General features: G+C 43.1%; 2 protein-coding genes and 1 long non-coding RNA gene across 3 annotated transcripts in view; 1 reads left to right on the top strand and 2 right to left on the bottom strand.

Moving 5' to 3' along the window:
* LOC311310285 overlaps positions 1-27,269 on the bottom strand; it is a 57,656-nt gene that overhangs the window by 26,295 nt on the left and 4,092 nt on the right. The window lies entirely within an intron of this gene.
* On the top strand, positions 223-12,876 carry zbtb25 (zinc finger and BTB domain containing 25). Its single transcript, XM_084440278.1, has 4 exons — positions 223-295; positions 2,894-2,952; positions 11,075-11,258; positions 11,607-12,876. Exons 3-4 carry the CDS (start codon positions 11,086-11,088, stop codon positions 12,772-12,774), a joined length of 1,341 nt encoding a protein of 446 aa, XP_084296404.1. The 5' UTR covers positions 223-295; positions 2,894-2,952; positions 11,075-11,085; the 3' UTR covers positions 12,775-12,876.
* zbtb1 (zinc finger and BTB domain containing 1) lies at positions 3,477-9,104 on the bottom strand. Its single transcript, XM_084439239.1, has 2 exons — positions 8,969-9,104; positions 3,477-7,529 (listed from the first exon to the last, which is right to left on the bottom strand). The coding sequence occupies exon 2, from the start codon at positions 7,523-7,525 to the stop codon at positions 5,435-5,437; it is 2,091 nt and encodes a 696-aa protein (XP_084295365.1). The 5' UTR covers positions 7,526-7,529; positions 8,969-9,104; the 3' UTR covers positions 3,477-5,434.

Raw genomic sequence — 27,269 nt, forward strand, 5'->3', positions numbered from 1 at the left:
CCACATGGATGTATGATTTTCCACGACAAGTGTGACGCCATTTCGTTTATTTTGTCATCCTACTTCCGGCTGAGGGAAGCTAGCAGCTAGCTGTGGACGACCAACTAAAACTAAAACACAGCATTGACTCAGGAAAACCATGTCGATGCCATAATAATTGGAAAAAGAGGAGAGAGCAACTACTACAACAATGCTATGACCATAAAGTGAAGAGATCGGTGTGTTGTGGGGCATTGTACAACCTGCACCCACCCCCTAAAGATGAGGCCATGGCTGAAAGTGCTGAGAGTTGAAAGTAAGAGAGTCTCACTGTTTTGCATAATTGTGGTTGGCACCCTAATATATTAGTTCTTATGATGATGGGCCTTAAAGCACTCACTTGGTTTAAGTCCTAATGTGGAAATACAGTATATTGAAGGTTGATATAGGCTTGATATGTTGAGAAGTAAAACAGAATAGCATGCAAGGTTGTAGGGTACTCGGTCGTCGTGATGCTAGAGCAGAGGTAAGCATGGTAAACCCACAGTGCGCGGGCCTATATTTCCATCAGGCTGTGTTCACAATTCCTGCACCAAGATTCATTGATTCACTCCTATGTTTCAGCACCTAACAGTTGCATATGATCACAATTGATTTGGGGAAAATGTTATGTAGGCCTAGGCTATATCAGTGAGAAACAGTTCGGTGAGCGCCACCTAGACCTCTGCCCATGACGCATGTCATCAGCATATAGGCTACTGTTGTTGATGTGTGGCCCAGTCCCAATGTCCCCTCTAAACCCTCAAGCCCTGATCCTTCACAGACTTATTGACGTCACCTGGTAAAGTGGTTGAGTTTGAGTGCGAGAGGCTGCAAGTGCTCGAAATGGTATAAAAAGGAATGGGACAGCACTACATTATGTTGACGCCAAAACATATTTTTTACTATTGTGGGTGTGCGACTTTTTATTTTATGTTTTGATTTTACGTTATGATTTTCTCGTAAGCCTACATGTAGGCTAAATTCATTTTGGGCTGAGTCAAATCCCCTTTACATTATCCCAACCCTCTGTGTTACCCTCAAAACATTTCTGTTTAACTTGTTAAAATAATTTCATTTTGTGGTCATAAGATAACTACATTACTGCCTGTGATTCATGGTTGTGATGAATCCAAAAGTATTTAGGCTACTCAAGAATTACCACGCATTTCTGCACAAATAGCTCTTTCCATATTCATGCTGTAAATCTCAACTCAAAGAACACTGCATGATGTTCTTTGAATGGATGATTAATGGATGATTAATGGCACGATTAATGGCATGCAGCTTTTAACTGAGGAATCATTCTATGGCAACAAAAATCTATGTAATTTATAACCATATAGGTCTGTATACATACTTTCAAAGAAATCAAATTATACAAATCCATAGGGTTGATAATCTAGGCTATATGTAAAAATATTCAAACCAAAATAATTATAAGGCTACTTGTGCAAATAAGCAAGTCCAGCTGAAAACATGAAAACATTTTTTTGTAACGCGAACGAGGGTTGGTTGATCCGTCCGTGCTTGTTTATTGGACATTCTTCAGGTATCCCTGTGTTTCACGTCCCAATGAACTGTGGGTAATTCCCTTAGACCACAAGTGCAGACTTACGGTAAGGGGGCATAAAGGGCTCAAAATGTCTGCCCAAGAGACCTCATGCAGACTCACTCCCCCCCGTATGAATAGTAGAGAGCTAGCTTTTCATCGGTGTTTGTAACCTGGGAGACCCATGTTCAGATCCATCCCTGGGCATGTGGGAACGTATAGGTTACGCTACACCCCTCCACCAAGTTTCATGAAAATCTGTTTGGTAGTTTGGTAGTTTTTGTTTAATTCTGCTAACAGACAAACAGACCAGAAAAAAACAGCTCCTCCGTCCTCGTCGGAGGCAATAAGAGAAACCATGCAACATTCACTGTGCGCTTGTCTAGTCGGCTATAGGCCTCCAATCTGTGATAGATGTAGCCTACAGCAGAATAGGTCTCGGCAGCCAAAATATATAGCCTACAGTTGGCATGCTTCACTATGAATGCCATCATGCTTTTCCCAGTCCCCATTCCTCATGACAGAATGACAATATAATTGCCTCAACCTCCCTGTGTCCCCATTTGTACAGCACTTTGGTGCAACTTCGGTTGATTTTAAACGTGCTTTATAAATAAAGTTGACCTTGACCTTGACCTGTGAGAGAACACCTTACTCAGCAAAAACGATATGCGTGATTAGATGGTTCGGTTGGTGGCTCAGTATGCAGCAGTATGCATCCTGAATCAGGGAAGTGCACATCCCTAGCTGTAGGCTATAGGTCCTATACTGTAGGCATGTGTTGTGGTTATCTGAGAAAAAATGATGATATTCGTGAACACCAATGGGAAGACTCTTGGATTTTGTACGCGGAGGATGATTGGCCCGCGCAGATAGTGGGCTGTGCAGGGAGGCTGATCTGGCCTCTGATTGGTCACTGACGGCAGCTTTCCACTTTTCAAGTATTGCTAATGAGTCCTTGTGTGAGCTGTCTGTAGCATATCTGACACAAAGTGTGATTTAGGCTACTTGGACTTTCTTCCATGTTAAGTCACTTCCCGAAGTTGGCTAGCTACAGTGTTCTTCTTTTCTGGACTGGATGAGTTTTTCATGTAGTCCCGACTACACGCTTCCAATGAAATATGTTCAAGTGCAGCTGGATTTGAAAAGTAGGCGCTGGCTCCGCCCCTATGCCCATGTTTGGTGGCGTTTTACTCCAGATTAATGTTGTATAGTATCTACACGGTAGGTATATGTTGTATAGTATGTAGGGTATATATTGGTACACTACCTATATGAGTATATACCCTTATTTATTTCATGGACATACATTTTTTTCCACAGGAATATCCGCTTCTTAATCACCACACCTGTAAAACTGTACAATAGTAGTAGCAAATGCGGTAAGTATACCCACTTCTTCAGTTACCATGCACACTAGTCATCACACACATTTAGAATTTGGTTCATCAAACATACAGTGAAGGTTGTAAAACACAAGGACATAGTAGCTAACATGCGCTCTTAAGTTTAGTTTGTGGACCAAGTTAGTATTGATAGTCAATGCATAACATGGTGTATGATGTCTATCATTGCATATTATATTTTACTTTATATGCCATATACTATATAGGTTATTGTATTGTTCAAGGTTAGGTACTATTATAAGCCCTTAGGCCTTAGCCTACTTCAGTTCTGTTTTGATTTTGTTTTTATTGTTCTTGTTTATTTATGTTGCGAATAAATAAATTAAATTAAATGAATGAAATGACATGTAGAGGTCATAAAACAGAGAAGCCTATAATGTGAAAAGTTCACAAACTCTTTATCACAATGGAAAGTATCCACCTTGTTTAATAATAGTTTGACAGAACGTTTCTCTTTCCAAAGGAACATTTATCACAAGTCAAAGACGACTGAACACCCTTTCAAGCAAACGATACCCGAATATCAGTCATTCAATAACACAGACATTTCAGAGGCTGAACCTGGTACACCAACACAACAAAACCAAAGAAATGACCACCAAAAACCATGACAGTGATAAACAAAATGTAGATCCTTGTAACTTGAAAGCTCATCTGAAACATGATACAGTATAGTGCCATAGCGGTGAAAAGCAACACGCCATCTACAAGAAGTGACAGTTACAAAGAAAAAAGTTTAAAAAATGGCATGTTAATTAGCTGAAACAAGCTTCATCTGATTGTAATTATCCATTTTGTAAGAAAGACACTGCTAAGCAAAAACAAGTTAACTGAATTGCAACAATTAAAACGAAGAGCAGTTTACTGGACGACGCATTCCTAATAGCACCAGTTTAGTTCTAAAACCCATGAGGCTCTTTACCTCAACTCTACCTTATTACCCTTCACCCCCATGTTAGATAATGCGGGAGGGTATTTAGTAAAAAATAAGTCTAAGTTTAAACCTGAAAAACTGTATACTACCTGTACTGTGTGTGTGTTCATGAAGTACTGCAAGATGAATTTAAGAGCCGAATCTTAATGGTACATAAGCCCTCGGCTGAGCACATTCAAGAGCTGATTGGCTGAACCTTGTGAAAGCAAGGAACGGAACCACCTGTCCCTCCCTTTTTCTTTAGACTCTTGATTGTCTGAAACGTTGATATGCTTGTCCTCATAGCCTGGATACGGCTGTCAAAATGGCTGCCAAACCTGTTAAGGTAACAGGCCTCTGGGGCATTGTAATAATAGGGGTGGTGCCGAACTGACTTTTAAGAGCTGATGCATGATTTGTTACCTCACTAACCTCTGCAGACCACAGCACGTTGTGTCCAGACTACGTTCTCTCAACAGTGTAACAAACATAAGAATTCCAATTTACAGTAAGCTCATGTGATACTGCCCAAACTGAAAAAACACATTTCTGGAGCGGCACCATTCCTTAAGAATGCTCATGTAAAACAAACCAACAGGACAAATGTACTGTGAGCCCTTACTAGGAAATGTATCCAAACAAGCTGAAACGCATATCTAGCGTGAATGAAATCATTTGCATCACAGATAGGACTGTTTGATGCTGTACAATAAACATGTCAGCAATTTTTTGAATTCCATTTTGGCATCATCAGCAAGACAAGTACTAGGCTGTTGCTGACATGGCAATCGGAAACTAGAGGCCATTATGAACATTTTATAACGATTTACAAGTAGACATACTTTTGTACAACATAATCAGTAACACAAAATGTTTTCCATATAATTAGCTAATAACTTTTGAAGTGCTTCAATTTGCTTCTCCCATAAAAAGTTTGACTCACTTGCATAGTATAAACGAAATAACTGATTAGGCAAAAGAGCATGTAGGAAAAGTACATGTAACTTTGTGGCATGAATGCTCTATCAGAGAAATATATTAACATAAGATGAGTGCAAAATGTTTTTCTAGTATTTCTGTTCCAAACCATTGGATTCACTCTAGTGTTTTTTGTGTTAGCTATCTCCTTTTTGGAAATTTAATTTCATTGTCCAAATGAGATTCTTACTCATAAGTTTGCCTATGCTCCATCACAATGACATTAAGAAAAACAAGGGAAAAAATGATTGTAACTGACAACTTGCAAAATCAATCTTATAGACTTGAAACCTCTTATTCAATCAACTTTTCACGTTTCTTAGAAATAGATTAGGCCTTAAACCATCGGAAACGGTACTGATCATCAACATGTAAGCTCAAAACATGAGGCAATAAAGCCCTCGACAAAAGTTGACCAACACTTATACATACAATTTGAAAGTGCAAATTTTATAGGTTTCTCTTTTTGGTGTTCAAGTGCATAAATCTGTTATCACATTTATGGCTTTTTAAGCAACAGACACACACATAAATGTGGAAAGGACCCGGGCAGGATCGTGTCCTGCCTCATAGTCTTTTGGTGTGTTTGGAGTTGTAGTGGCTCCGCATGTCTTTGCGGAGGCGAAACTTCTCCCCACAGACTCCGCAGATGTACAGGTGCACATCCATGTGCTTCTCCAGATGCTCCCCGCTGGGGAAGATCTGGAAACACACCTGACAGATGGTCTCACCGGCCGACAGGTGCGAGATCATGTGACGCACGTGGTCGTGCTTGAGGAAGGTGCCTTGGTCGCAGACCGGGCAGACGTAGCGCGCCATGCCCTTGTGCATGTCGGTGTGCAGCCGTAGCTGCCGCTCGCGTAGGAACTGTTTGCCGCACGTCTGGCAGGTGAACTGCTTCTCCTTGGTGTGGACGGTGTAGTGCTCCCGCAGGTGGCAGCGCTGGTAGAAACCCTTGCCGCAGATGCTGCAGAAGTGCTTGCGCCGGTGGTCCGGCTCGGCCCCGTCCTCCAGCAGGGCCGGGCGGAACAGGTCCTGCTCGTGGCAGGCAAGGGCGTGCTCCAACGCCAGGCTCTCGCTCTGGAACAGCAGGCCGCAGTGGGGGCACGCCAGGTCGGCCCCCTCCAGCAAGCCCTCCTCCAAGGCCTGGGGTTCCTCCAGCAGGGAAGAGTCGTCTTCGCCGTGGGAATCGGACTCGGCGCCCTGAGGTTCTCCGCAGCGTTCCGCGTGCTCCTGTAGCTGCCGACCTTTTATCAGGACCTGGCCACACCTCCCGCAGGCGCAGATGTGGCCCATGTGGCTGGAGATATAATGGGCCGATTGGTCTTCCTCTGTTAGTAGCGCCCCGCAGAGCTCACATGGGGTGCAGTCTGGATCCTGGTGTTCCTCTTTAATCCTGCGCACCTTCGCAGCAACGCCAGGCTCATCGCTGCTGGACATGTGTCCTTCGAAGGCCTCGCTACTATCATCCATGCCTGAGATTCCAGCCTCCGGCCCGTGGTCAAATCTAGCCTGGTCCCTCTTAGGGTCCTTGAACGCGCTGTGCCTTGTGCTGCTACAGTCCCTGGCACTGTGCTCCCCGACCCGAACCATCTTTATCTCATCCATCTCAGAGACGTTGTCTTCTGGCTCCGTCTTGATGGAAATAGTCCTGGTTGACGCAGGCTCCTGATCGGTTCCCGTTGCCACGGACCTGATCACCGTTTCGGAGTCGGACTTGTGGTCCGGCCAGTCCTCCTCTCCCTTGCAGATGACCCTGTGGTCCTCCGTTCCCTCGGAGGCCGAGCTCTCCGCTTTGCTGGAGTCGTTGTCCGCCTCCGTGCTGGTCCGCGGTGCCGGGAAGGAGGCCTTCCTGTTGGTGCACGTGAGGATGTGCTCGATCAGCAGCTTCTCGCAGCTGAACACGAAGCCGCAGTCGTCGCAGGTGTACGTGCGGCCGAAACGAGGTCGCTCCTTCAGGGCCGCGCTCCGCCCCCCGGGCCGCTTCCTCAGGTCGCACGGCTGTTCCGCCGCGCTGTCGACGAGCGGCGGCACTGCCGCCGCCGCCGCCACCGCCATCACGGGAGGGGCCACCTCCTCCAGCGCCGCCCTGCTGACGGGGACCGGGACGCTCGGACGCGCGGGAGTGCTGACGACTTTCGGCGGTTGCTCAGGCTCAAGGGCGCCGGGCCTCTGTTGCTCAAACATACGGACCCCGAACATCATTTTCCCATTCCCCGGCCCAGTAGAGGAGGAGGAACTGGACGACGTCGATGAAGACGAGGAGGCTGAGGAGGAAGGAGTAAGGTGGGAGCTCCTGATGTCTTGGAGGTCCTCTAACGAGTCGGGGATGTAGTACATCTGCAGGTAAGCCATGGAGGCCTTGAGCTCCTCAAACTCGTAGCTCCCCACCATGATGCGACCCAGATACATGAGCTGCAAGATGAGGTCGAAGCACTCGGCGCTGATCTGCACGTTACTGAGGTCCAGGCGCGCCGTCGCCCCCTGCTGGTCCCGGATGAACATCATCCTGAAGTAGGAGCTGCAGGCGGCCAGCACGGCCTTGTGGGCCCGGAAGTAGACGTCCCCGATGGCGATGCAGCAGTCGCACAGGAAGCCCCACTCGCGCTGGTTGTTGAGCTGCTGCAGGACATGGTCGCTGTGGCTCGGCCGCGCCATCGCCCTGGGAGACGGCGGAATGCCAGAAAGCGGGTTTTAACAAAACAATACTCTAGCTCGACGGAGTGAAATAACTATGAGCAGGACCATCTCGGTTTGAACCACAGTGGTGAACAGCACGTGTCAAGCCTAAAGCATCTGACATAGATCAATATGACAGGAAACTAAAAATCAATTGTTGGTTGATTTAATGTATTGGACAATGTAAAACAAGAACACACCCAGTACAGGATGGCAGTACACACTTCAGTATGACTGTCAAATATCCCGGATTTATTTGAATTGTGGTGCTTTAAACACAATAGAATCAATCTTGAAGCAAACCTCTTTTTCCTATTCAAGTCCTTAACCATAATATTGGACAATGTTGACCCAACCCCACCAAAACACAGTTATTATTACTAAAACAGTATTACTATTGTTTTTTTTATTTTTGTTTAATAGAACATGATATATAATTTACACCCAACTTCCCAGGAGTTAGCACATTTATAACTGAAATTTTAAAAGGTGAGTTCTCATAAAAAATCTATTTTGAAAGGTCTGCGTGTGGCACAGTCCATGCTAGCACGGGGTACACTATAAATAGGCCTCAACGCTGCCGTGATTAGATCATCCTAACAGAATTCACGTGTGCACAATCATTGACTCTGTAGGCTGCCTGAATTCAACAGCCCACAATATTTGAGCTATACAGTAGGCCTGCTGTTGTATGTTACTCCTAACACACCACTTTTCTGCTTATGTGTATCATATAAACATGAGCATAACATTGATCCTAAAAATTAGAGAACGAGAAAAACTGATTTTGAATTTAATTGAAGAGGAATAAATTAATTAATTTATTTGCTCTCTACCATTATAAGCAATAGGATATTGACCAGATTATAATAACAATAATAACGATAACAATAATAATAGTCTACTTTAGTTTCAACATAACTATATGAGCACAATTGCATAGCTCATCAAGATGCCAGAAAAGTAATTGCCCTATGGTCCACCTTGATAATAGGATGAACACTGATGCCCATACGTTTCTTAGGAATAACAGCCTCTTTGTCGGGACTCGTCGTCAGCTCAAATTGAGAGGTTGACATCCCGCCCACGCATTTCCATTGGCCTATTTTGGAGACTCGGTCGTGCGGGCATAGTGGCTGTCAATCACGCAGCACTAAAAGTGATTTATATGATTGATAATAAACATCTGGGCCCACCGGGAGGATATTACAGGCTTTACTTGTTTGTAATAGATTTGCGGGACCCAACAAAGTGAGGTCTCAAAATGGAGAGGGCTCTACGGCAGTGTTGTCGAGAAGCTCACGCAGGCACGCACTGCCACCCCCGCGCTGTTTCCCGCATTCACGCTACCAGAAAAAAGGCACAGGGTTTTTTCCGATCGCAGGAATGTTTACTCCCCAAAAACACCGAATCACTACTCACCGACGAATGAAGGAGGCCAACTGTGGATGTTGTAAAACTCAAGTTGATCTTTTACTGTCCAGAAGTTCCACCTTGACTGCTTTTATTCAAGCTTAAAGTTGTGTCGAGAATAAACGCGAGGGCGAAGCCCCTTCTGCAGCACGGATGAAAGAACTTCCGCACAGCCGCTGTGCGAGCCTGCTCACCGCACAAGATCCAGCCCCACTCACGCAAATCCGGCCCCTTTCAGTCTGGGTGCACAGAAAAGAAGAATAATACCACTTTATACACTAGTATTACGAGCAGATTAAACAGTAGGCTATATTAACATTTACATACAGGTTACATTTACATAGGGCCTATGTATCGAATTTACATAGGGCATATCTATCTGTATATATATATATATATACACATTTATATATAATACATTTGATTCTTTTCAATAGTATATATACACATTGAGATTATTATGAACGTTCATGGTTTACATAGGCTACTCCTCTTGTGACAAACTTTGAAGTAGCCAATTGGTTAACTTTATTGCTGCTCTGATTATAATATATATATATATATATATATATATATATATATATATATATATATATTACATGGCAAAAAAAGCATGTAGGCCTAATAATGCTGTGAGCATTATTGGCATTTAGTGCAAAAGTTGGGCTAGGGTAGTCCTAGGTGTACTTAAAGTATTCTTAATTATGTCCCCTTTTGTTCACTAGTCGGCCCTTCTGGGACTAGACCTACACTCGGAGGGTAAAAGTAGCCTAGGGTGATCCCCCCGCGCGCACAGGTGATGTCGTACCTTTGTTCACAGACAGCAGATGCACAGTAGGCTGGAGTCACGTGACGAGTAACAGCTCATTTGACAATCGCACAGGAAGACGCGCGAGACAGTGCGAGAATATCTCTGCAGCAACAAATAGACTGTAAAACCAAACCACATATTTTGCAAATCGGTGGTAAGAGAGACCTTAACATCATACTTCTTTAATGCATATTGTATTTGCAAGTACAACGTGGAGTCAAGCCGTATGTTGCAGCGCTCGCGCCGCTTGTAGAGGCAATGCACGGTTGTGGATTTTGGCTGAACACTTGATTCGGTCGGCAGGAACACTTCAATACGTTTGCATGGGAGCATTGGAGCATTGGGCTACAATACAAACCGTATGGGAATCGGTGTGATGCGGGTCGTGAGATTCTGGATATTTGCGTTGCGCTAATTGTATAGGGTTCATGATTGCCGTGGTTGTCTGTTTGTTTACATTTTAGTTACTGTATTTAGCCTCTGCTTTACTCGTGCTTAGCAGACCTTTTGCAACGGGAAGGCTATCTGCTACAATGAAAATGCATGCTTTGTTGCCATGCTGATCATTGTCCAGTCTGGTTTAAGTTGATCAAATAATGAATTATATTGAAGTCGAACATGAAAGGGCTACGGTGCTACGATGCGAGAATGTGACACTGGATTCCACCGCTCGCGCTTTCTTTACAATGCCTGTATCAAACACGTAGACGTAGATTACAAACCTGTACAGATGGGAAATCAAACACACATCTAGCAAAGGGGAGCGATGATTTGTATCAAATCTATTAATAATAGTTGGGGTAGACCTGTTGTGTACACCTCGACAAGCTTGGCGTTCAGTTTTTCTTATGGCTTTTCAAAATTGGCAACAGGATTGTATTTTAAAGGGTTGAAAGTTTATACAGATGCCAACATCTGGCTTAGAGTTCTTTTTAGTAAAATAAAAAAAACTTAAAACACCCTTTTGACCAGCAGAGTACGCCATTGTTTCAGAAACACTGAATGACTTTATATGGTGGAGCAGATTTAAGTGAGCTTTTATATCAAAGAAAAAGAGAAGGGTATATCAAAGCACATTTAATAAAATAGTGTTTATTTCTCTATATTATTTTATCCTGTGCTGATTTAGTTTATTAACATCTTTTGTGTGTGTGTGTGTGTGTGTGTGTGTGTGTGTGTGTGTGTGTGTGTGTGTGTGTGTGTGAATGAATATTTATTTTCGTGTGTGTGTCCAACAGCCCTTTGATACACGGTAACAAATGTGTGCATGCGGTGTATAATGTTCTGACGTGGTGTTGTGACAGGTTCGGGCGTGATGGACGTGTCTGGGCACAGCCTGTTCCTCCTCCAGCAGCTCAACGTCCAGAGAGAGTTCGGCTTTCTGTGCGACTGCACCGTTGCCATTGGCAACGTGTACTTCAAGGCCCACCGGGCAGTCTTGGCTTCCTTCTCCAACTACTTCAAAATGATATTCATCCACCAGTCAAGGTTAGCTACCTATACAGCATGCGAGCGATCTTCACAGCGCGGCAGCCAAATGCTCTGGTTGTTGCGGTTAAAAAAAAAAGTCATCCTCTTCTGTTTTGCTCTTGAATCATATTAAATGACTACTTATGAAGGAGAGAGAGAGAGAGTTTCCCCATAATGTTTCCACAATGGATTTGTCATGAATTCTCAATTTGCTTTATAGGAAAACTTTGGTGCTGTTAGCTTTGTGAACGGCTGCGAAACGTGTCTTAAGATCATAACGTTTAACGCTATATGAATGAAATATAACATTTTAAAGCTGACACACTAACACTTACCCTCCATTTATAACCTGTATGTTTTCCTCAGCGAGTGCATTAAGATCCAGCCCACAGACATCCAGCCCGACGTATTCAGCTACCTGCTCCACATCATGTACACAGGCAAGGGCCCCAAACAGACAGTGGACCAGGGCCGACTACAGGAGGGCATCAAGTTCCTCCACGCCTACCAGCTGTGCTGCAAACCCGGCGAGGGCGGCCTGGACGCCACCTCCGACATGGTCCGCATGTCCAACCTGTACGGCATCCAGATCTCCTCGCAGCTGGCTAGCAAAGAGGGCGCCGGGGGTACCAAGGGTGGCCCCGGGGCCCGTGGGGTGGGGGGGGGGGGCGAGGACGGGCGTTCGTCGAGCCGGACCAGCCGCTCCCACGCCCTGGCCGTGGGGCTGGAGGGGGTCCCCTCCGACGGGCAGCCCTCCGGCCCGCGGACCATGTCGTCGGTGGCGTCCGGGGACGACTCGGACATCTCGACCCGGATCAAGCAGGAGAGGGTGGAGGAGGAGGGGGAGGAGGAGAGGGAGGAGGGAGAGGAGGGCCGGGGGAGGGGCTCGCCATGTCAGGGCGTCCTGTTTAAGGACAGCCCCTCGGCACCGCTGTGCCCTCATTGCGGGGAGCGCTGCTCGTCGCTGGAGGGGCTCCGTGAGCACCTCTTCAGACACGCCCCCTGCGCCCTGGACCCCCGGGGACTGATGGAGGGGTTCCCCCAGGGCGGGGGGGACCTGAAGGCGGAGGCGGACGTCAAGCTGTCGGCCCCTCAGGACCAGCTGGACGCCGGCTCTCTGGAGGAAGCCCTGAGGCAGAGCCAGGAGCTAGCGGACGAGCTCGCCGTGGAGCTGAGGCGGAGCAAATCCGGTACGACCCCGCCCCTCCCCGGCGCCGCCGCCACACACACGCGTAAACGTAAGATCGCCTGCGCCGTGTGCAGCCTGAGGTTCACCCAGAAGAGCCAGCTGCAGGAACACATGTACACTCACACGGGCCGGCCGTCACGGTACCACCGCTACAACCGCCTCTGCAGCCAGCTCATCCACGCCTCGGGACACTTCTGCGAGGGGCCAGCAGAGGGCGACGGAGGCGTGATGGCGGCGGCGCTGTCGGAGGAGCCCAACAGGGACGGCCAGGACAATGGCAGCTCCTGCTATTCGCTAGACTCGGAGATTTCGCAGGAGAGTGTCGAGGGCGTCCCTGTGGAGTGACAACTGGACTGGGTGGAGAAAATGACACACTGGACATTATTACACAGGTATATCTGTGAACGTAGCTTCATGAGGGAGAACTTTCGTCATTACTTTCTAGTACTTATTAAAGGTGCTCAGTTCGATTTTTTTCGGCCACTAGAGGGGGCTGTGGAGCAGCGTATCAGATATAAACAAGTGGGCGTTTTCACTCCATACGGTGCCGTTCCGGGGGTGGGGCTCGGCGCCAGGCCGGCTTCGCTCAAAATAAAAATTAATTCTGCATTTGCTCCACAGGCACGACACTATTGGCTTTATTTTCTGTACAGATAGTTATGACTCCCCTGGACCTATTTATTGCATATATTGGATTTTTTTTTTTTACAAAAAGTGCAGTAAATCGAACAGAGCACCTTTAAGTACAGTGAACTATTCATAGCTCTCATCAATTTAGCTAATACTGATAGTGGAGAGACTGTTGTTAGATTCTTGTCACATGCAATGACAAAAGATATTCCCCTAATGGTTACTCTAGAACAACCTGAGACTCACTCTTTCCTCACGAACGTCTGTAGAGACTCACATCTATGATCTATTTATCCCACCTGTTTCAAATAGAAGTCCTTCATCGTGGTCCTGTTGTCGTCTACAGGCACATTGTTATCCTCATCTGTTAGCAGATACGTCGTGTTGTGATTCCTGTGTTAGTGTGTACTTATTTTATTCAGTCTCGTGAGCAGTCTGAATATAATAAAAAATTATTTCAATTATTATTTCAAAGAAGGTGTTCTGTTCCCTCTCTGCTGAGATTGGATGGGTTTTTAATAAGCGAATACCTACACGTGCTTATGATAATGCTTCAATTTTACAATCCCGTTTTAACCGGCGCATCTGGGAAATGGAGTCATGGTAAAAATAATTTGTTTCTTTGCTCAAGAGAAGCTTGAGACCAAAATGTTTTTTTCCCACTAATGTAATTACATAATTAAAAACAGAAATTGATATTTTTCCAACTAAAGCAGTGCCTTAGTTCCTTTTTTTACATATCCTAAAAGAAATAGCACTAAAAAGACGCTCTACTAGTCGGAGCGTTGCTATGTATAGAGGTCTGCTCCACTTTCATTCAAATACTGTACATATTCTAGTGTTCTATCTACTGTACCTGTGAAAGAGGATGTGTAGAAGATGACAGTTAAGAGTCAGTCAGCGACATCCCAAGCTAGAAAATATGTTGATCTGAGAGCGATTTGTAACGGTCTGAATAATGGCGCAGTTGTTGAATATGTTTAGTGACTTTTTTTTAATTTTATCCCAAAGAAACTGATTTAATTTGAAATGAAAGTAGACGGTTTTACAAAGACCGTCTGAGATGAAGTGCTACTGTAGATCATTATGATTTTGACCATGTACAGTAGTCTACATCCATTCATAAGATATTCTGCTAAATTGTTTACCCTTTTTGGTACTAGTACAGTATTTATTTTCCATGGAAATTCCTCATGATATACAGTGCATTTTGTATGGCTGTGGCTATCAGCACATATGATGTAATCGATCCGTTAATCAGTACTGTAATGAAACAGTCTAAACTTATTTAAATTCATAGATTTCAACAGATCTCACTGTCTCTTCGCTCTTCTGTGATGTTTGTGTGTGATCCTGGCCTGTTTGAATTAGCTTCTGTGGTGTTTCTATTTTGTCATGCACTTGCAATATGATTGTGATTGAATGTTTTGTTAATGTCCTTTTTCATTGATGGGAATTGTTTTGTAAATAAAGTTTTTTTTTTCCATGAATTCAAACTTTTAAATAGAGTACATTATTTTTATCCATACACTTGGTTCTCAGATAATACTTTGAGATTGTCTGCCAATAAAAGTGTACTAAAGTGTTAAGTGTAGTATTATTATTATTATTATTATTAATTATACTTCGAGTAAGTAAAGAAGAATTTTAAGGAATAATTGGCATCGTTAAATCTAATTTCTTGAACCCTACATATCTACAGAAGTCCATACAGAGGTGAAACAGATGTTTTTCTTTTCACACTTGAAACACTTGTTTTGGTAGTGGCCCCGTGGTTGTATTTAACCTGGCTTCAGTTCACCCAATGCTAATGCGACCATGCGCTCTATGGCTCCAGTGTGTCCAATCAGCCTTCATGCAGTAACATCCCTTCGCCACTAGATGGGAGCAGAGAGCAACAGGTCCAGCGGTGTGCCCTCACTCACTCATCTGTCCCTGAGTGATTCATGCTATAGTAGTGTGATGGCTACAGAATGTATAATGCATTTCTCTAGGGAGCTCTAGGGATAATATAGGACAGAGCACATTACTGAGTCCTGACTGAGTGCTTTCAAAATCCATCTAGGACACAGTGCTAAAATGCCTGCATTAAGCTGTTTTTTTCTGATAACCCTATTGGCTGGGGTTATATAAAATTATTAAAGTAAAATGTTTAAGTGCTTACTGTATGTTACTTCACCCAATGTAATATAGAGTACATATTTTAAACAGTGGGAAGAAACTTAAAAAACAAGTAAGAAACAGATGGTCTATAATGTGGAAAATGGTGTTGCTAGGAGATTATGTGGCTCTAAATATAAGATATCTATCGCTATAGAGATCATGATCACCCATGGCATGCTGGTGCACATGGAATATTAAGCGCATACCAAAACATCAAATATTATTTTCAATAAACATTCCAAGCTATTGATTATAGCAAAAGATCTTGAATTTCAGATTATCCGGACGCCAAAAATGCATCAACATTATGTATCATGTATCATATCAAAACTCTACCAGCTTCCCTTCTCCGTTCTCTACACTGGCTCAGCAGGAACAGCTCCCTCCTACCTCCAGGCCATGGTCACAATAAAAGTTGTCAAATTTTGGATTAAAGCATCAGCTAAACGACTGTAATGTAATGTAAAATGTAAATATGACTAAAGCACGTTTTTCATCTTTCCCATCTCACAAAATGGAGGAAATTCTCTCCCTTCACAGTATGGTGTTAGAGCACATGAAGACTGTCAACACCGTCCAATCTCTCCTCAGTAGAGACCACCTGATGTGAAAGGGATGATCACACAGCAGCAGATACCTACTGCACAATACTGACCATGCGCTGTGCCTGGGGCCCCACAGCCGTGTAGACCCCCGACCGGTGTTATAAGAACGGTGTAATAAGAACAGTGTAATAAGAACGGTGTAATAAGAATGGTGTTATAAGAATGGTGTAATAAGAAAGGTGTAATAAGAACGGTGTAATAAGAACGGTGTAATAAGAACGGTGTAATAAGAATGGTGTAATAAGAATAGTGTAATAAGAACGGTGTAATAAGAACGGTGTAATAACAACGGTGTAATAAGAACGGTGTGATAACAATGGTGTAGTAATAAATCAATAAATACATAAAATCTAAAAATAAAATATATATATACTGAATATATATACTTTTTATATATAGTGAATATCCCATATATAGTTCTTTTTATAGACATTTTAACCACTGTGCAATGTTGTTATTTATCATTAAATCAGTTACATGTAAGGAAGAGAACTAGAAATATAACTTATTACTTATAACAATTATTGTTCTCAGTACTGCTTCCTGTAGTACAAACGTTTGCCATTTTATCAAAGGAACATCAATCCTAGTGTGTAAAAACCTACCTGGCAAAAACATTTATTCTTTATTTATACTCTGCTGACGTCAATGGAGAACAATGAGGGAGATGAGTGAATACAATACAAGCCATGTTCCTCACCGCTGCCCCTCCTCGAAGGGGAGGCCTTTGGGAAGACAACACCCACCTGCTAAGCTAACGAGATGTTGAGGACTTTTGGCAGAGGACTGGACCTTTGTGCAAATTTTGATTAATTTTCATGCATGGGAAGTAAGACTTCCTACAGTAGGAAGAAGATTCAGAATATTGACAAATACAAGCTGAGCTGTCCGGTCCCTAAAGAATGTTGTTTTGTTTATTTCGCCCAGACACACTGACTGACAACTAGTGTGTAGTTGTTGTCTGATGACAGACTGTCATTGTAAGCTTGAACATGGACACACACACATGTGCAATCACGCACACACAAAGGCAGGCCACATACAACACTACACTCACACACTTGTATTTTGAAACTTTAATTCCAGTTTATTTTGCCAAATCTTCATGTACACTTTATAATCTTGTGTGTATGATCTAAACATTTGTGTTGAAAAATTCATCACATATGAAACACCACAGATATTCTGTTAAAAAACACTGTTACATTCTGGTTATTTCACGTGATAATGATAGCAACAATCTGAGCACTTCACATGGTAAACTGAAATCATACATTTCAGCACTTTAAAATTACTTCAACATTTACTGGACAAAATGTTTGTTTGTAATTGACGCTATTGAGTTCTGCTTCTATTTGTAAAAGAAGAAAAAAAAAAAAAGAAAAAAAAAGAGATGAACACAGTCATATCATACAAACAGCAGCAATTAGGTTTGTTGATTTACAACAACAACAACAATAACAACAACCATACAAAAAACGAGTTTACAGATCCTGTATATCACTGCACAAAGCAGTCTTTCCTCCATAAGCGTGTGTTCTGACTACAATACTGTCCAGATCAGCACCCAATCCATACTGGAACTGGAACATGCAGCGTTCTGATCCACCTCTGCACAGTACGCGTGGAACCGATGTGGGCTGTTCTGCACATTCTATCTACTCTGTCTATCTATCTATCTATCTATCTATCTATCTATCTATCTATCTATCTATCTATCTATATAGTCTGACTGTCTGTCTGTTTATCTATCTATCTATCTATCTATCTATCTACTCTATCTATCTATCTATCTATCTATCTATCTATCTATCTATATCTAGTCTGACTGTCTGTCTGTTTATCTATCTATCTATCTATCTATCTATCTATCTATCTATCTAGTCTGTCTGTTTATCTATCTATCTATCTATCTAGTCTGACTGTCTGCTTAACTATCCATCTATCTATCTATCTATCTATCTAATCTGTCTGTCTGTTTATCTATCTATCTATCTATCTATCTATCTATCTATCTATCTATCTATCTATCTATCTATCTATCTATCTATCTATCTATCTATCTATCTATCTATCTATCTATCTATCTAGTCTGTTTATCTATCTATCTATCTATCTATCTATCTATCTATCTATCTATCTATCTATCTATCTATCTATCTATCTATCTAAAATGGACAAGCTGGACAAGGCCGAGCTACGGGGGGGTCAAAATCCCCCCCATTGATAATGAATGGTGGAATTTTGGGCTCCTGAGGCCAAATTAATGGAGTTAATATGTGGTGAAGTACTAAGTAATGAGTCAATGAAAACGAATACATTAAAACGACTTTGCCTGCTTCGTTTGTCTCGACGGACGGGTGAATTTCTTTTCGGTTGGGGCATGAAAGAAAAATACATAAAGTGCATTTGTTTCGATTTGTAGTGTACACCGGAGGGAATGATTTGAATGGTGAATTGTAACTGATTTACTCGATTTGTCTGCCCCTGGTGGTGAGTTACAGTGTATAAGGTTGTCTATACATGCAGGGTTTTCTGTATGGGTCACATATTTAATCCCTGATATTTAATAGATATATATTTAATAGATCGGTCTATAATTTGTACTGTACAAGTAGAAAGTGAATACATAGGCTCTGAGAACTTCCCAAATCACAGATGTCAAGCGTGATCTCTGCACCCTTGCACCTCCCTGTGGACATTAGTGGTATTGCCCTGGCGTTCCATTGACAGCTGCTCTATGGCTGCCCTCATGGCTGCCTGGACTAAAGATCGAGCGGTCTGCACAAGCCGACTTTCTCTACACACCAAGTTCTGGTCGTCCTCCAGGGGGAGACCACTCTCAAAGCCTTCGTCCCCTAGGATGTGGCTATACTGGTCTGACGTATCTGAATCAACCATCGAGGTGTTGTTTATCTCACAGAAAGTGCATTGTAAGACACTGAGCCCGTCCAGTCCTATGTTTGTCAAGGTCTGGCCATTCTGCAGGATGTTTACCTCTGTGGTCCTGGTGATGATGTCATTCTCTTTCTTGGGTGTGCCCTCAGCCTTCTCCCCAGCCTCCTCAAAGGACAGGATTTGATTTGAGCTACAGAGATGCTCATTAGTGTCTGTGGCAACAGTCTTGACAACATCGAAGATCGCACCATCAATGGTCTCAACGACCTCCTTCTCTAAACACTGTATCTGATGTCGTTGATCTGTGTGAACCTCGTTAGCGTCCATGGCGACATCTACGACCTCGTTGAGGACTGTAGAATCTGTGCTAGTCACACAAGTAAGGTCATCCGTTGTCTTCATAGAACTCTCGGTTTCCAAGGTCTCAGTTCCCTTTGTCACCTCTACCTGACTGTCCTCTGGGTCTTCTATGTTAATCACAAGTCTTTCCTCGGTTGTTGTGACAGGGCTCTCAGGTACCTCAGGGGTTGCTACTATTTCGTCTGTATCTCTTTGGCCGGACAACAGGGCACTCACTTCAGCACTCACTGTTACGCTCCCAGTACACCACCCTCTAACTTCCTTCCCATCTTCACGAAGGTCATCCAGCTGGGTGGTAGCGCCACACCGAAGTCGTCCCTCGTCTTGTGAGGAAGTCGGCTGAGCTTCGGCCTCCTGGTCTCCAGGTTCCTGGATGTCCTCTTGTCCCAGAGGAACTGCTGGAGAGGGTACCCTTCTTCCATGAATTAAGAAACGTTGCAGTTTTTTCCTGAAGGTCAACGATGGACGTTGGATGTCTTCAGACCCGTCGTGTACGACGCCTGCCTGGGATTTTGACCTTTGATGGACTTGGGATGAGGTCAAGAACCTTTTGATGGTCGGCCATGTCCGAACGGTAAACCTTCCCTTCCTTTTCATAATATTGTCAGAAGCATCACGCTTGTCATTCAGGGAGATGACGTCTTCTTTCAGGGACTTTCCCTCTGTCATTTCATTCGATAGAGGAGTTTTAACTTGGTCACACTCCTCTACTGATGTTTTGCGTCTTTCTTTCCGTTGTCTCCGGGCGCAAAGGACTGCAGGACAGAAGATTCTTTTCCACCCAGGTTTTGCTGATTTCTTTATTTGACTATTTCCAACCAACTGCCGTTTGCTAGAATCTTCTGGAGTGGAACCACACCTTGATGGCTCAGCGAGTAGCTCCAGTGGAGCTTCCTCCTCTCTCCTACTTGAGGTTATGTGGAGTTCGTCTAAAGAGATGATAGGAGATCCCTTCTCTTCAGCATCAGTATTTGGGTGTTCCAGGGAAGAACCTGTCGGAGTACCGTTGTTGATGGTCACTCTTTTGTTCCTGTTTGTCCGAGCCTCAGATCTGACATCTCCCTGGGTTTTGGACCTGGATTTTCCCAAGAGAAGTCTGGGTGGACCAGTCAGCTTTCTCTTCAAGACAACCTTCTCCTGAATCTGGTCATCTTGGCCTTCTTCCGTCACCATGGTTAGTAATGTTTACGTTATTCACTCTGTTGAGGAAGGATTGAGGGGGAACATTGTTCACTGATGGATAGCCTGATGAACGAGTGTCTTCTCTTCTAACAACCATGCAGGAAACACGCCAAACCTTAGACATATCAACAAAGAAATATCATTCTAAAATGATCATATAATAGCTATAGTAACAGCCATGCCCCTCTGCACTGACCACATATGATTGTACTTCAATTAATCAATTATTTAGTACAGATGTGAAAAACACATTTGCACTTTCATTACATATAAAATTAAATATATCAGAATATACCGGCTACTTAATTAGATTAGATCAGGAGTATCATCACATTCAACATCTGATCATTGAAATAGACTAATAAACATTAGTCAGGTTAATTTCACAGAGACACAGATATATCAATTACCCGCTTATGACTCACAAGATGAAATTACACAGATTCTTCCTTGGGCTTGTCTCCTTCAATGGAACAATGGCTAGATAAGGTAATCATGGGCCAGTCAAGACGTCTATACATCCTTTAAAGAATACAATTTACTGTAGGATGACAGCGTCAGGGGTAAAGAGCTTCTCTGGCAGCTTTTAGGAAGATTAGCCCACCGGCTCTGACTATTTACTGCCTTTTATCATCAGTTCCCTACTCCATCACTTACATAGATCTAGTTCATAGATCACACTTTTACCTGACCAACATCCCAAGTTATTTTAATTTGAAAAAGGTTATAGGTGGTCTTTGTCACACGTTGACCATACCAAGGTTTCAGAAAAACACTTCAAAAAAAAAAATATTAATAAAAAATTATTGCAAGATACAAACTATTAATATGATAATTGCTAAAGTAGGCGTACTCAATCAGTATAGATGCATAGGCTACGTGTTTCCTGAATTGTAAATTACTGTAATCAGCCAATTACTGACTGTTCGAGGAAAGCAGATAACGGATACAACTTGCACTCTATCGCAACTGTTGCTCCAGTTAAAACTATGTTGATGTTAACCACCAACGCTCAAAAATGAAATGAATCCTACCAGTTTTCTCCTTGTTCCCCCTCGAGGTGTGGATAAGAAGGCTATGGGGGGTAATTGTGCTTAGTCCTCCGCAGTCTCCCGCATGTGTGTCTTCAAAGAGCAGCGCTTCACCAGCCGATCCCCCCTCTCTCTCTCTCTCTCTCTCTCTCTCTCTCTCTCTCTCTCTCTCTCTCTCTCTCTCTCTCTCTCTCTCTCCCTCTCTCTCTCTCTCTCTCTCTCTCTCTCTCTCTCTCTCTCTCTCTCTCTCTCTCTAATGTACTGTAGCCTACTACCCAGTTTCCTTGGAAACCTGGTGACTGACAGTTCATTTGGAAATCTCGTCCAGTTGCCTGAAGCCTTGAGCACCGCAAATCTATAAAAGTTATCGACGGGTCAAAGTGTCCCAAAATGGAAGTCCGTTAACGAAATTATCCCCCCAAAAGTAGGATAATCTGACTAGATAGACAAAGAAAAGAGACAGTTAAAGGGGATGGAAGCGGGCTTCCATACTGTGATTTGATTTCAGATAGACCTATAGCTTTGAGCCAACAATCATTCATCCACACACGTTTTTTTTTATTAGACGTAAACCCTATTTTATGACGTTTTGAAAATTATGAACATTTTATCAGCAATTTATGGAAAGAGGTCTTGTTTCCCAATATGCCGCTGTATCTATCAAGTAACCTCAAAATACAGTTAGCTGCCTATAGGCCTACTAGAAGAACACCATTTTATTTGTTTTGACAGACATTTTGTGATTTCCATGAGAGGATGTCATTTCCACTAGCCTAACACTTCCACTAGCACTGCTTCAACTTGACATTTTGTTAAGAACTGTTTTGGTTCAGCAGGGGTCTAGATGACTGGCAAATCAAATTTAATGTTAGTCGTGCTGAACTATAGCCTAATTTTAATCAAACTTGCCTTTTAAAAACCTGATGAAGGTCTAAGCACCGAAACATTGTTTTTTCCTGTCTTCTAATAAGAGTTTGCCAGTTTGCCAGTAAGGATGTAGTCATAGGTGTGATTAATTCTGAATATGTGACACTGATAATCAACTGAGTGTTTTATTGGTTATTGATCATTGTATTTTGTATTTGACCCCTGACCTGTGGCAGCTGTGCATGGGACATGATCCAGTCCAGAGGGAGCAGAATTTACAGCAAAACCTCCACTGTAAACATTCCCTTGGTAACAGAAGGTCACATGACAAGAAAACTAGCAGAGCCAGTGAGTCACTCATCTCTGGAGGGTTGGCTGCTTTTAGTGACAAACATCAGGTACATTATCCAATAAACAACATTAACCATAGACTTCCACAAGATGCTGTATCTCAACCGCAATCTGTATCTCAACACTGTATCTGTATCTCAATCTCAAGATGGCCCACAAAATGTGTCATGCTATAGCACCTCTGAAGAGGACGCACTAGGAGATGAACCTGTTTCTTTCTGCACCTTTTGGAGGAGGTAACAGAAGGCTCTTTTAGTAGAAGGGAACACGGTAGTCGAACACCGATGGGGGCCTTGATAAGGGGAATTACACCTGCTGTGACACTGGACAATCTACCACTGACAGATGGTTGTATGGTTGTATTACTAGTATTCATGGGCCTTGCCACCATAAACAAACCCATCTACGTCAACCGCAGGGTCATCAAAGTCATTTACCGAGCAGAATATCTTAGGAGCTACTCAAGGTGGTCTATTAAAATGACCTGTCCATTAAAACAGAATGTGGCCCTTGGACTCATGCATGAAGGTTGCACAAGTTTGACAAGTTGACAAGTTTGCCTCTACTGTGATGAGAATTTACTTGTGATGTGTTTGTGTGTGTGTGTGCGCGCGCGAGAGCACGTGTGTGTGTGTGTCTGTGTGTGTGTGTGTTTGCATGTGCACGAGTTCAAGGGTTCAAATACAGCTAGGAAACGAGATCAAGAAATGCCAGGAAGGGAAGAATAAGAAGAAAAGGGTGACATATCTGGTCATCGTTCTGTTGCTTTGATCTACTTTATTTTTATTTTTTTATTTTTTTATTTTTTTACTATTAATTATTTATTTATTTTATTTTATTTTATTTTATTTTATTTTATTTTATTTTATTTTATTTTATTTTATTTTATTTTATTTTATTTTATTTTATTTTATTTTATTTTATTTTATTTTATTTTATTTTATTTTATTTTATTTTATTTTATTTTATTTTATTTTATTTTATTTTATTTTATTTTATTTTATTTTATTTTATTTTATTTTATTTTATTTTATTTTATTTTATTTTATTTTATTTTATTTTATTTATTTTATTTTATTTATTTTATTTATTATTTATCAAAGATATTCAAAGGCTTTCAGAAGGAGTTGTCTACTACGTCTGGTATTCAGGCGCTGAAATTTTATCTGTGTTGGGAATCGCTCCCTCGTTCCCTCACTCCCTATTCCCTATATAGGGTTCACCATGTAGTGAACTACCTAGGGAACGGAGAAAATGTAGGGTACATGCACTGTTCCCTGCAAATCAAGGTGAATTGTGGGTAATAAATAGTGGACTATATAGGGAACGAAAATTCCGTGGAGAATTCGGACACTACAAACAAAATGGCTGACGCCCTATATAGTGCACTATATAGTGAATAGGGAGCGATTCCGAACACAGCTAAAGTTGAAGGAAGTTGGGGAAAAAACGGGCGGATATCCTGTCAAATTTCCGTAGAGAGTAGTAGACAGTCCGGACCGGAAGTGATGAGTTTTTTAAGAACTTCTTTTAACAAATTCTAAGCAGCTGAAGTCCAGACTCTCTCCTCCGTAGAGTCTGGCTCCGAGACTATTGTTCAATGCCATGCTATTCACCAGGGAGATGTGTGTGTTGATGTTGTGTGTGTGTGTGATAACCTTATCAATGGTCAAACGAAGACAGGTGGTGCTACGCGGCCTTCTTCAGAACAGGAGCCGGCATCATTCATCAGCGGGGAGAATCATCGCTGACTAGCTGATGAGTCAACAACCAATGTCAGTGCACCCTCTGTTCACTCTCTTGGATGAGACGATCCCAGATTCAGCGCTAGGACGTCTCTTTCAACGCAATGTCCCCCAAAGACACAAGCGGAGGGGGCGTGAAGACGTGAGGAAGGACATGGACATGGACAAAGACAAGAAAACACAACGTACAGAAGGCACGAGACAACACAATGATGAATGTGGCAGCGTCCTGTGAGGTTGAATCCCCCTGTGTCTCTCCATTTACAGTTACTGTATAGGCGGTATGTGTTTAGGGCAAGTACAGTGAAAGTACGAGGTACTTGTACGCATGAGGTCTTAAAAGAGATCAATGCAATTTGTAACGACGCCAAAGGAAAACATTCTCTGTTCTACTCAAAGCAAACACATCACATGTCAGAGATCATATACTGTAGATAACTTCAAAATGTCCCCTTCCCTGTCACAACTCAATACAAGAAGCAGAGCCCTAAATGAGTACCAGTTTGTCTGCTGGTGTCCATTTTGGAGAACGCTTTAGATCACATAGATTGTGTATGAAATGCGCTATACAAATAAAGTTTGATTTGATCATAAATGCCCTTGGCCCGTGTTACCAAGACAGTGGCAGCTCTTCTGGCTCGTCCATGGTGTGTGAATAGAGAGGAGTGTGTCCATAGCCGGGTCATTAATCAGTCCCATCTGGGGTAAGGCACGCCTCCACCGATGTCCCTGCCAGTCTGTGAGGAACCAAGGGCAAGAGTCCCAAACCAACTGACCTCAGACTCCCCACTGACAAAGAGTGGGTGGTAGCCAGAGCACGGTGACTAATGGAGTCCTAACCCAAGTAATGTGCTACTGTACATGGTCATCGTCTCTCCGACAAGTGTATATTTGCACCCTAATGTATCACTTACCACACACACACACACACACACACCACAATCATGGCGCTAGGACTTCAATTCCCCTTCTTCCATTGGGTTTTGACGTTGGAGTTGATTGGATATGTTTTATCTGGAGCTACTCCAGTACAAACAGGATATCCATATTGAAATGTGCTTCAGTATGCCTACACAAGTACATTACCAGCTTTCCAATACTGGAATTCCAGCGGAGCTAGCTAATGTACCCTGATTTAATAATATACTGTGTAAACCTTATTAGCAGCAGGATGCATCTGTGTCCGCATAATAATTAATAATTACAGCATCTCTAGAGACTCTTTGTAGCCACATGGGAAATGACACACGAACACACACGTGAGTGAGCGACACAATACACACACACACGCACACACACACAACGCACACCGTCAGCGGTCGCCGGTGGAACGTGTCCTCTGCATTTGACCCTTGACCCGTCCAAGCTGTCCTCCTCCAGGGGCAGCCAGGGGCAGAGGGCAGCCAGCATCATTGGTGCCCGGGAACCAGGTCCAGGTCAGGGACCGGACTGAAGAGCATCTGTTCTTCTGCATGTTTTTATACTGGGGTTCTTGGCAGGAGAACCTGGGGGGAGAACATGCAAACTCCACACAGAAAGACCAGAATTAGAACCAGCCGTGATGAGCCGCTGTCGTAGTTGTGAGCCGTGCTAAACGCGGCCCGCCTCCAGAACCCGCTGGTTCCATTGGCCATCATCGAGGCACCGTTCGACCACATTGCAATGGACATCGTTGGACCACCCCTCCCCAAGTCTAGGGGCACCGGTACATCCTGGTTCTCCTAGATGATGCTACCTGCTAGCCAGAGGCCCCACCCCTCCGAGATAGTCGCTATCGCCTCGCTCCGTCTGACGCACGACATCACGGCTCATTTAAAGCGTGCGTTGGCCTGAAAAGAGCATAAAATGAATAATAATGTGCGCAAACTGTGTGTTTCATGTAAAACTGGCAACCCTGCTGAGTCGGTTTGATTATTTACTATCTGGGTATTTACTCTCATGGTGATGTCCTTCAACAGCTTTCTTTAAGATGCTAATGAACTGTATGTGATGAACAATAGCAAAGACATAATCATCAGTCTGAGTTGCTAGGCGCCTCAAAGCATGATCAAATTGCTTTTAGAATGGATAGCAAGCCAAAGATTGCCTAATTATCTTGCTATGCCTGAAACTAATGGAGCTTAGCAATGAACCGCGATGGGGATTAATCATAAGAATGCCTCCTGGTTTCTTGAGCAACACTTTTGTTTTTGGTAAAAGATCCCTAACATAATTTTAAAAGTATGAGTGAAGTAAGCTCACATACAGTAGCTGAAGTTCACAAATGTGTCTGTCCTCAGGGTGCAGAAATATAATTCATTTACCCATTTTCTGGCTGTGTGTTTGAGGATATCTAGCCTACTGAATATTACATGACAAAAGGCAAAGCACATCAGAGTGCCTGGGTCTACCAAGGAAATGTGATTTACAAATAAATGCCAGGGGAAGAGATTGAAATTTCAAGATAACTGCTTTATTCCAGACTTTTATCTGAGTGACATTACAGTATATGACTTCCAAGACACACACACACGCACACACACACGCACACACATACGCATGCACACACACACTCACACGCACGCACACATGCACACAAGCATACACGCACACAAAGCACACAATGGGTTATTTACTTTTGTACAGTTTTGGACTGTATTCAATATACAGTAGCCTATATACTGTAATTCAAAATACGCTTTCTGATTTGAATTTGAAAGAGCTAACTAATTGTTCTCGGCAAATTCCTGCCCCTGAGGCTTGACAATCTTTCCTGGGCTGACATGACCTCAGGAGGTAAAGACAGGTACAGGATCAATTTTGCCCTTATTAACCCACCATAATCATATCATTATCCACAATCATATCATTGCCCATAGTAACTATAGCAACAGCATGCTTTCGAAAAGGTCACAAAGAGATTTAATTTGCTCAAGTCAAGATACTGAACACATAGGATCCCACATCCAGCCTCTCAAAGAAGAAAGGAAATAAAAAGAATAACGACTGAAGATTTGTGTGTGTCTTGT

The sequence above is a fragment of the Borostomias antarcticus genome, assembly GCF_949987555.1.
Source record: "Borostomias antarcticus genome assembly, chromosome: 6".
Lineage (NCBI taxonomy): Eukaryota > Metazoa > Chordata > Actinopteri > Stomiiformes > Stomiidae > Borostomias > Borostomias antarcticus.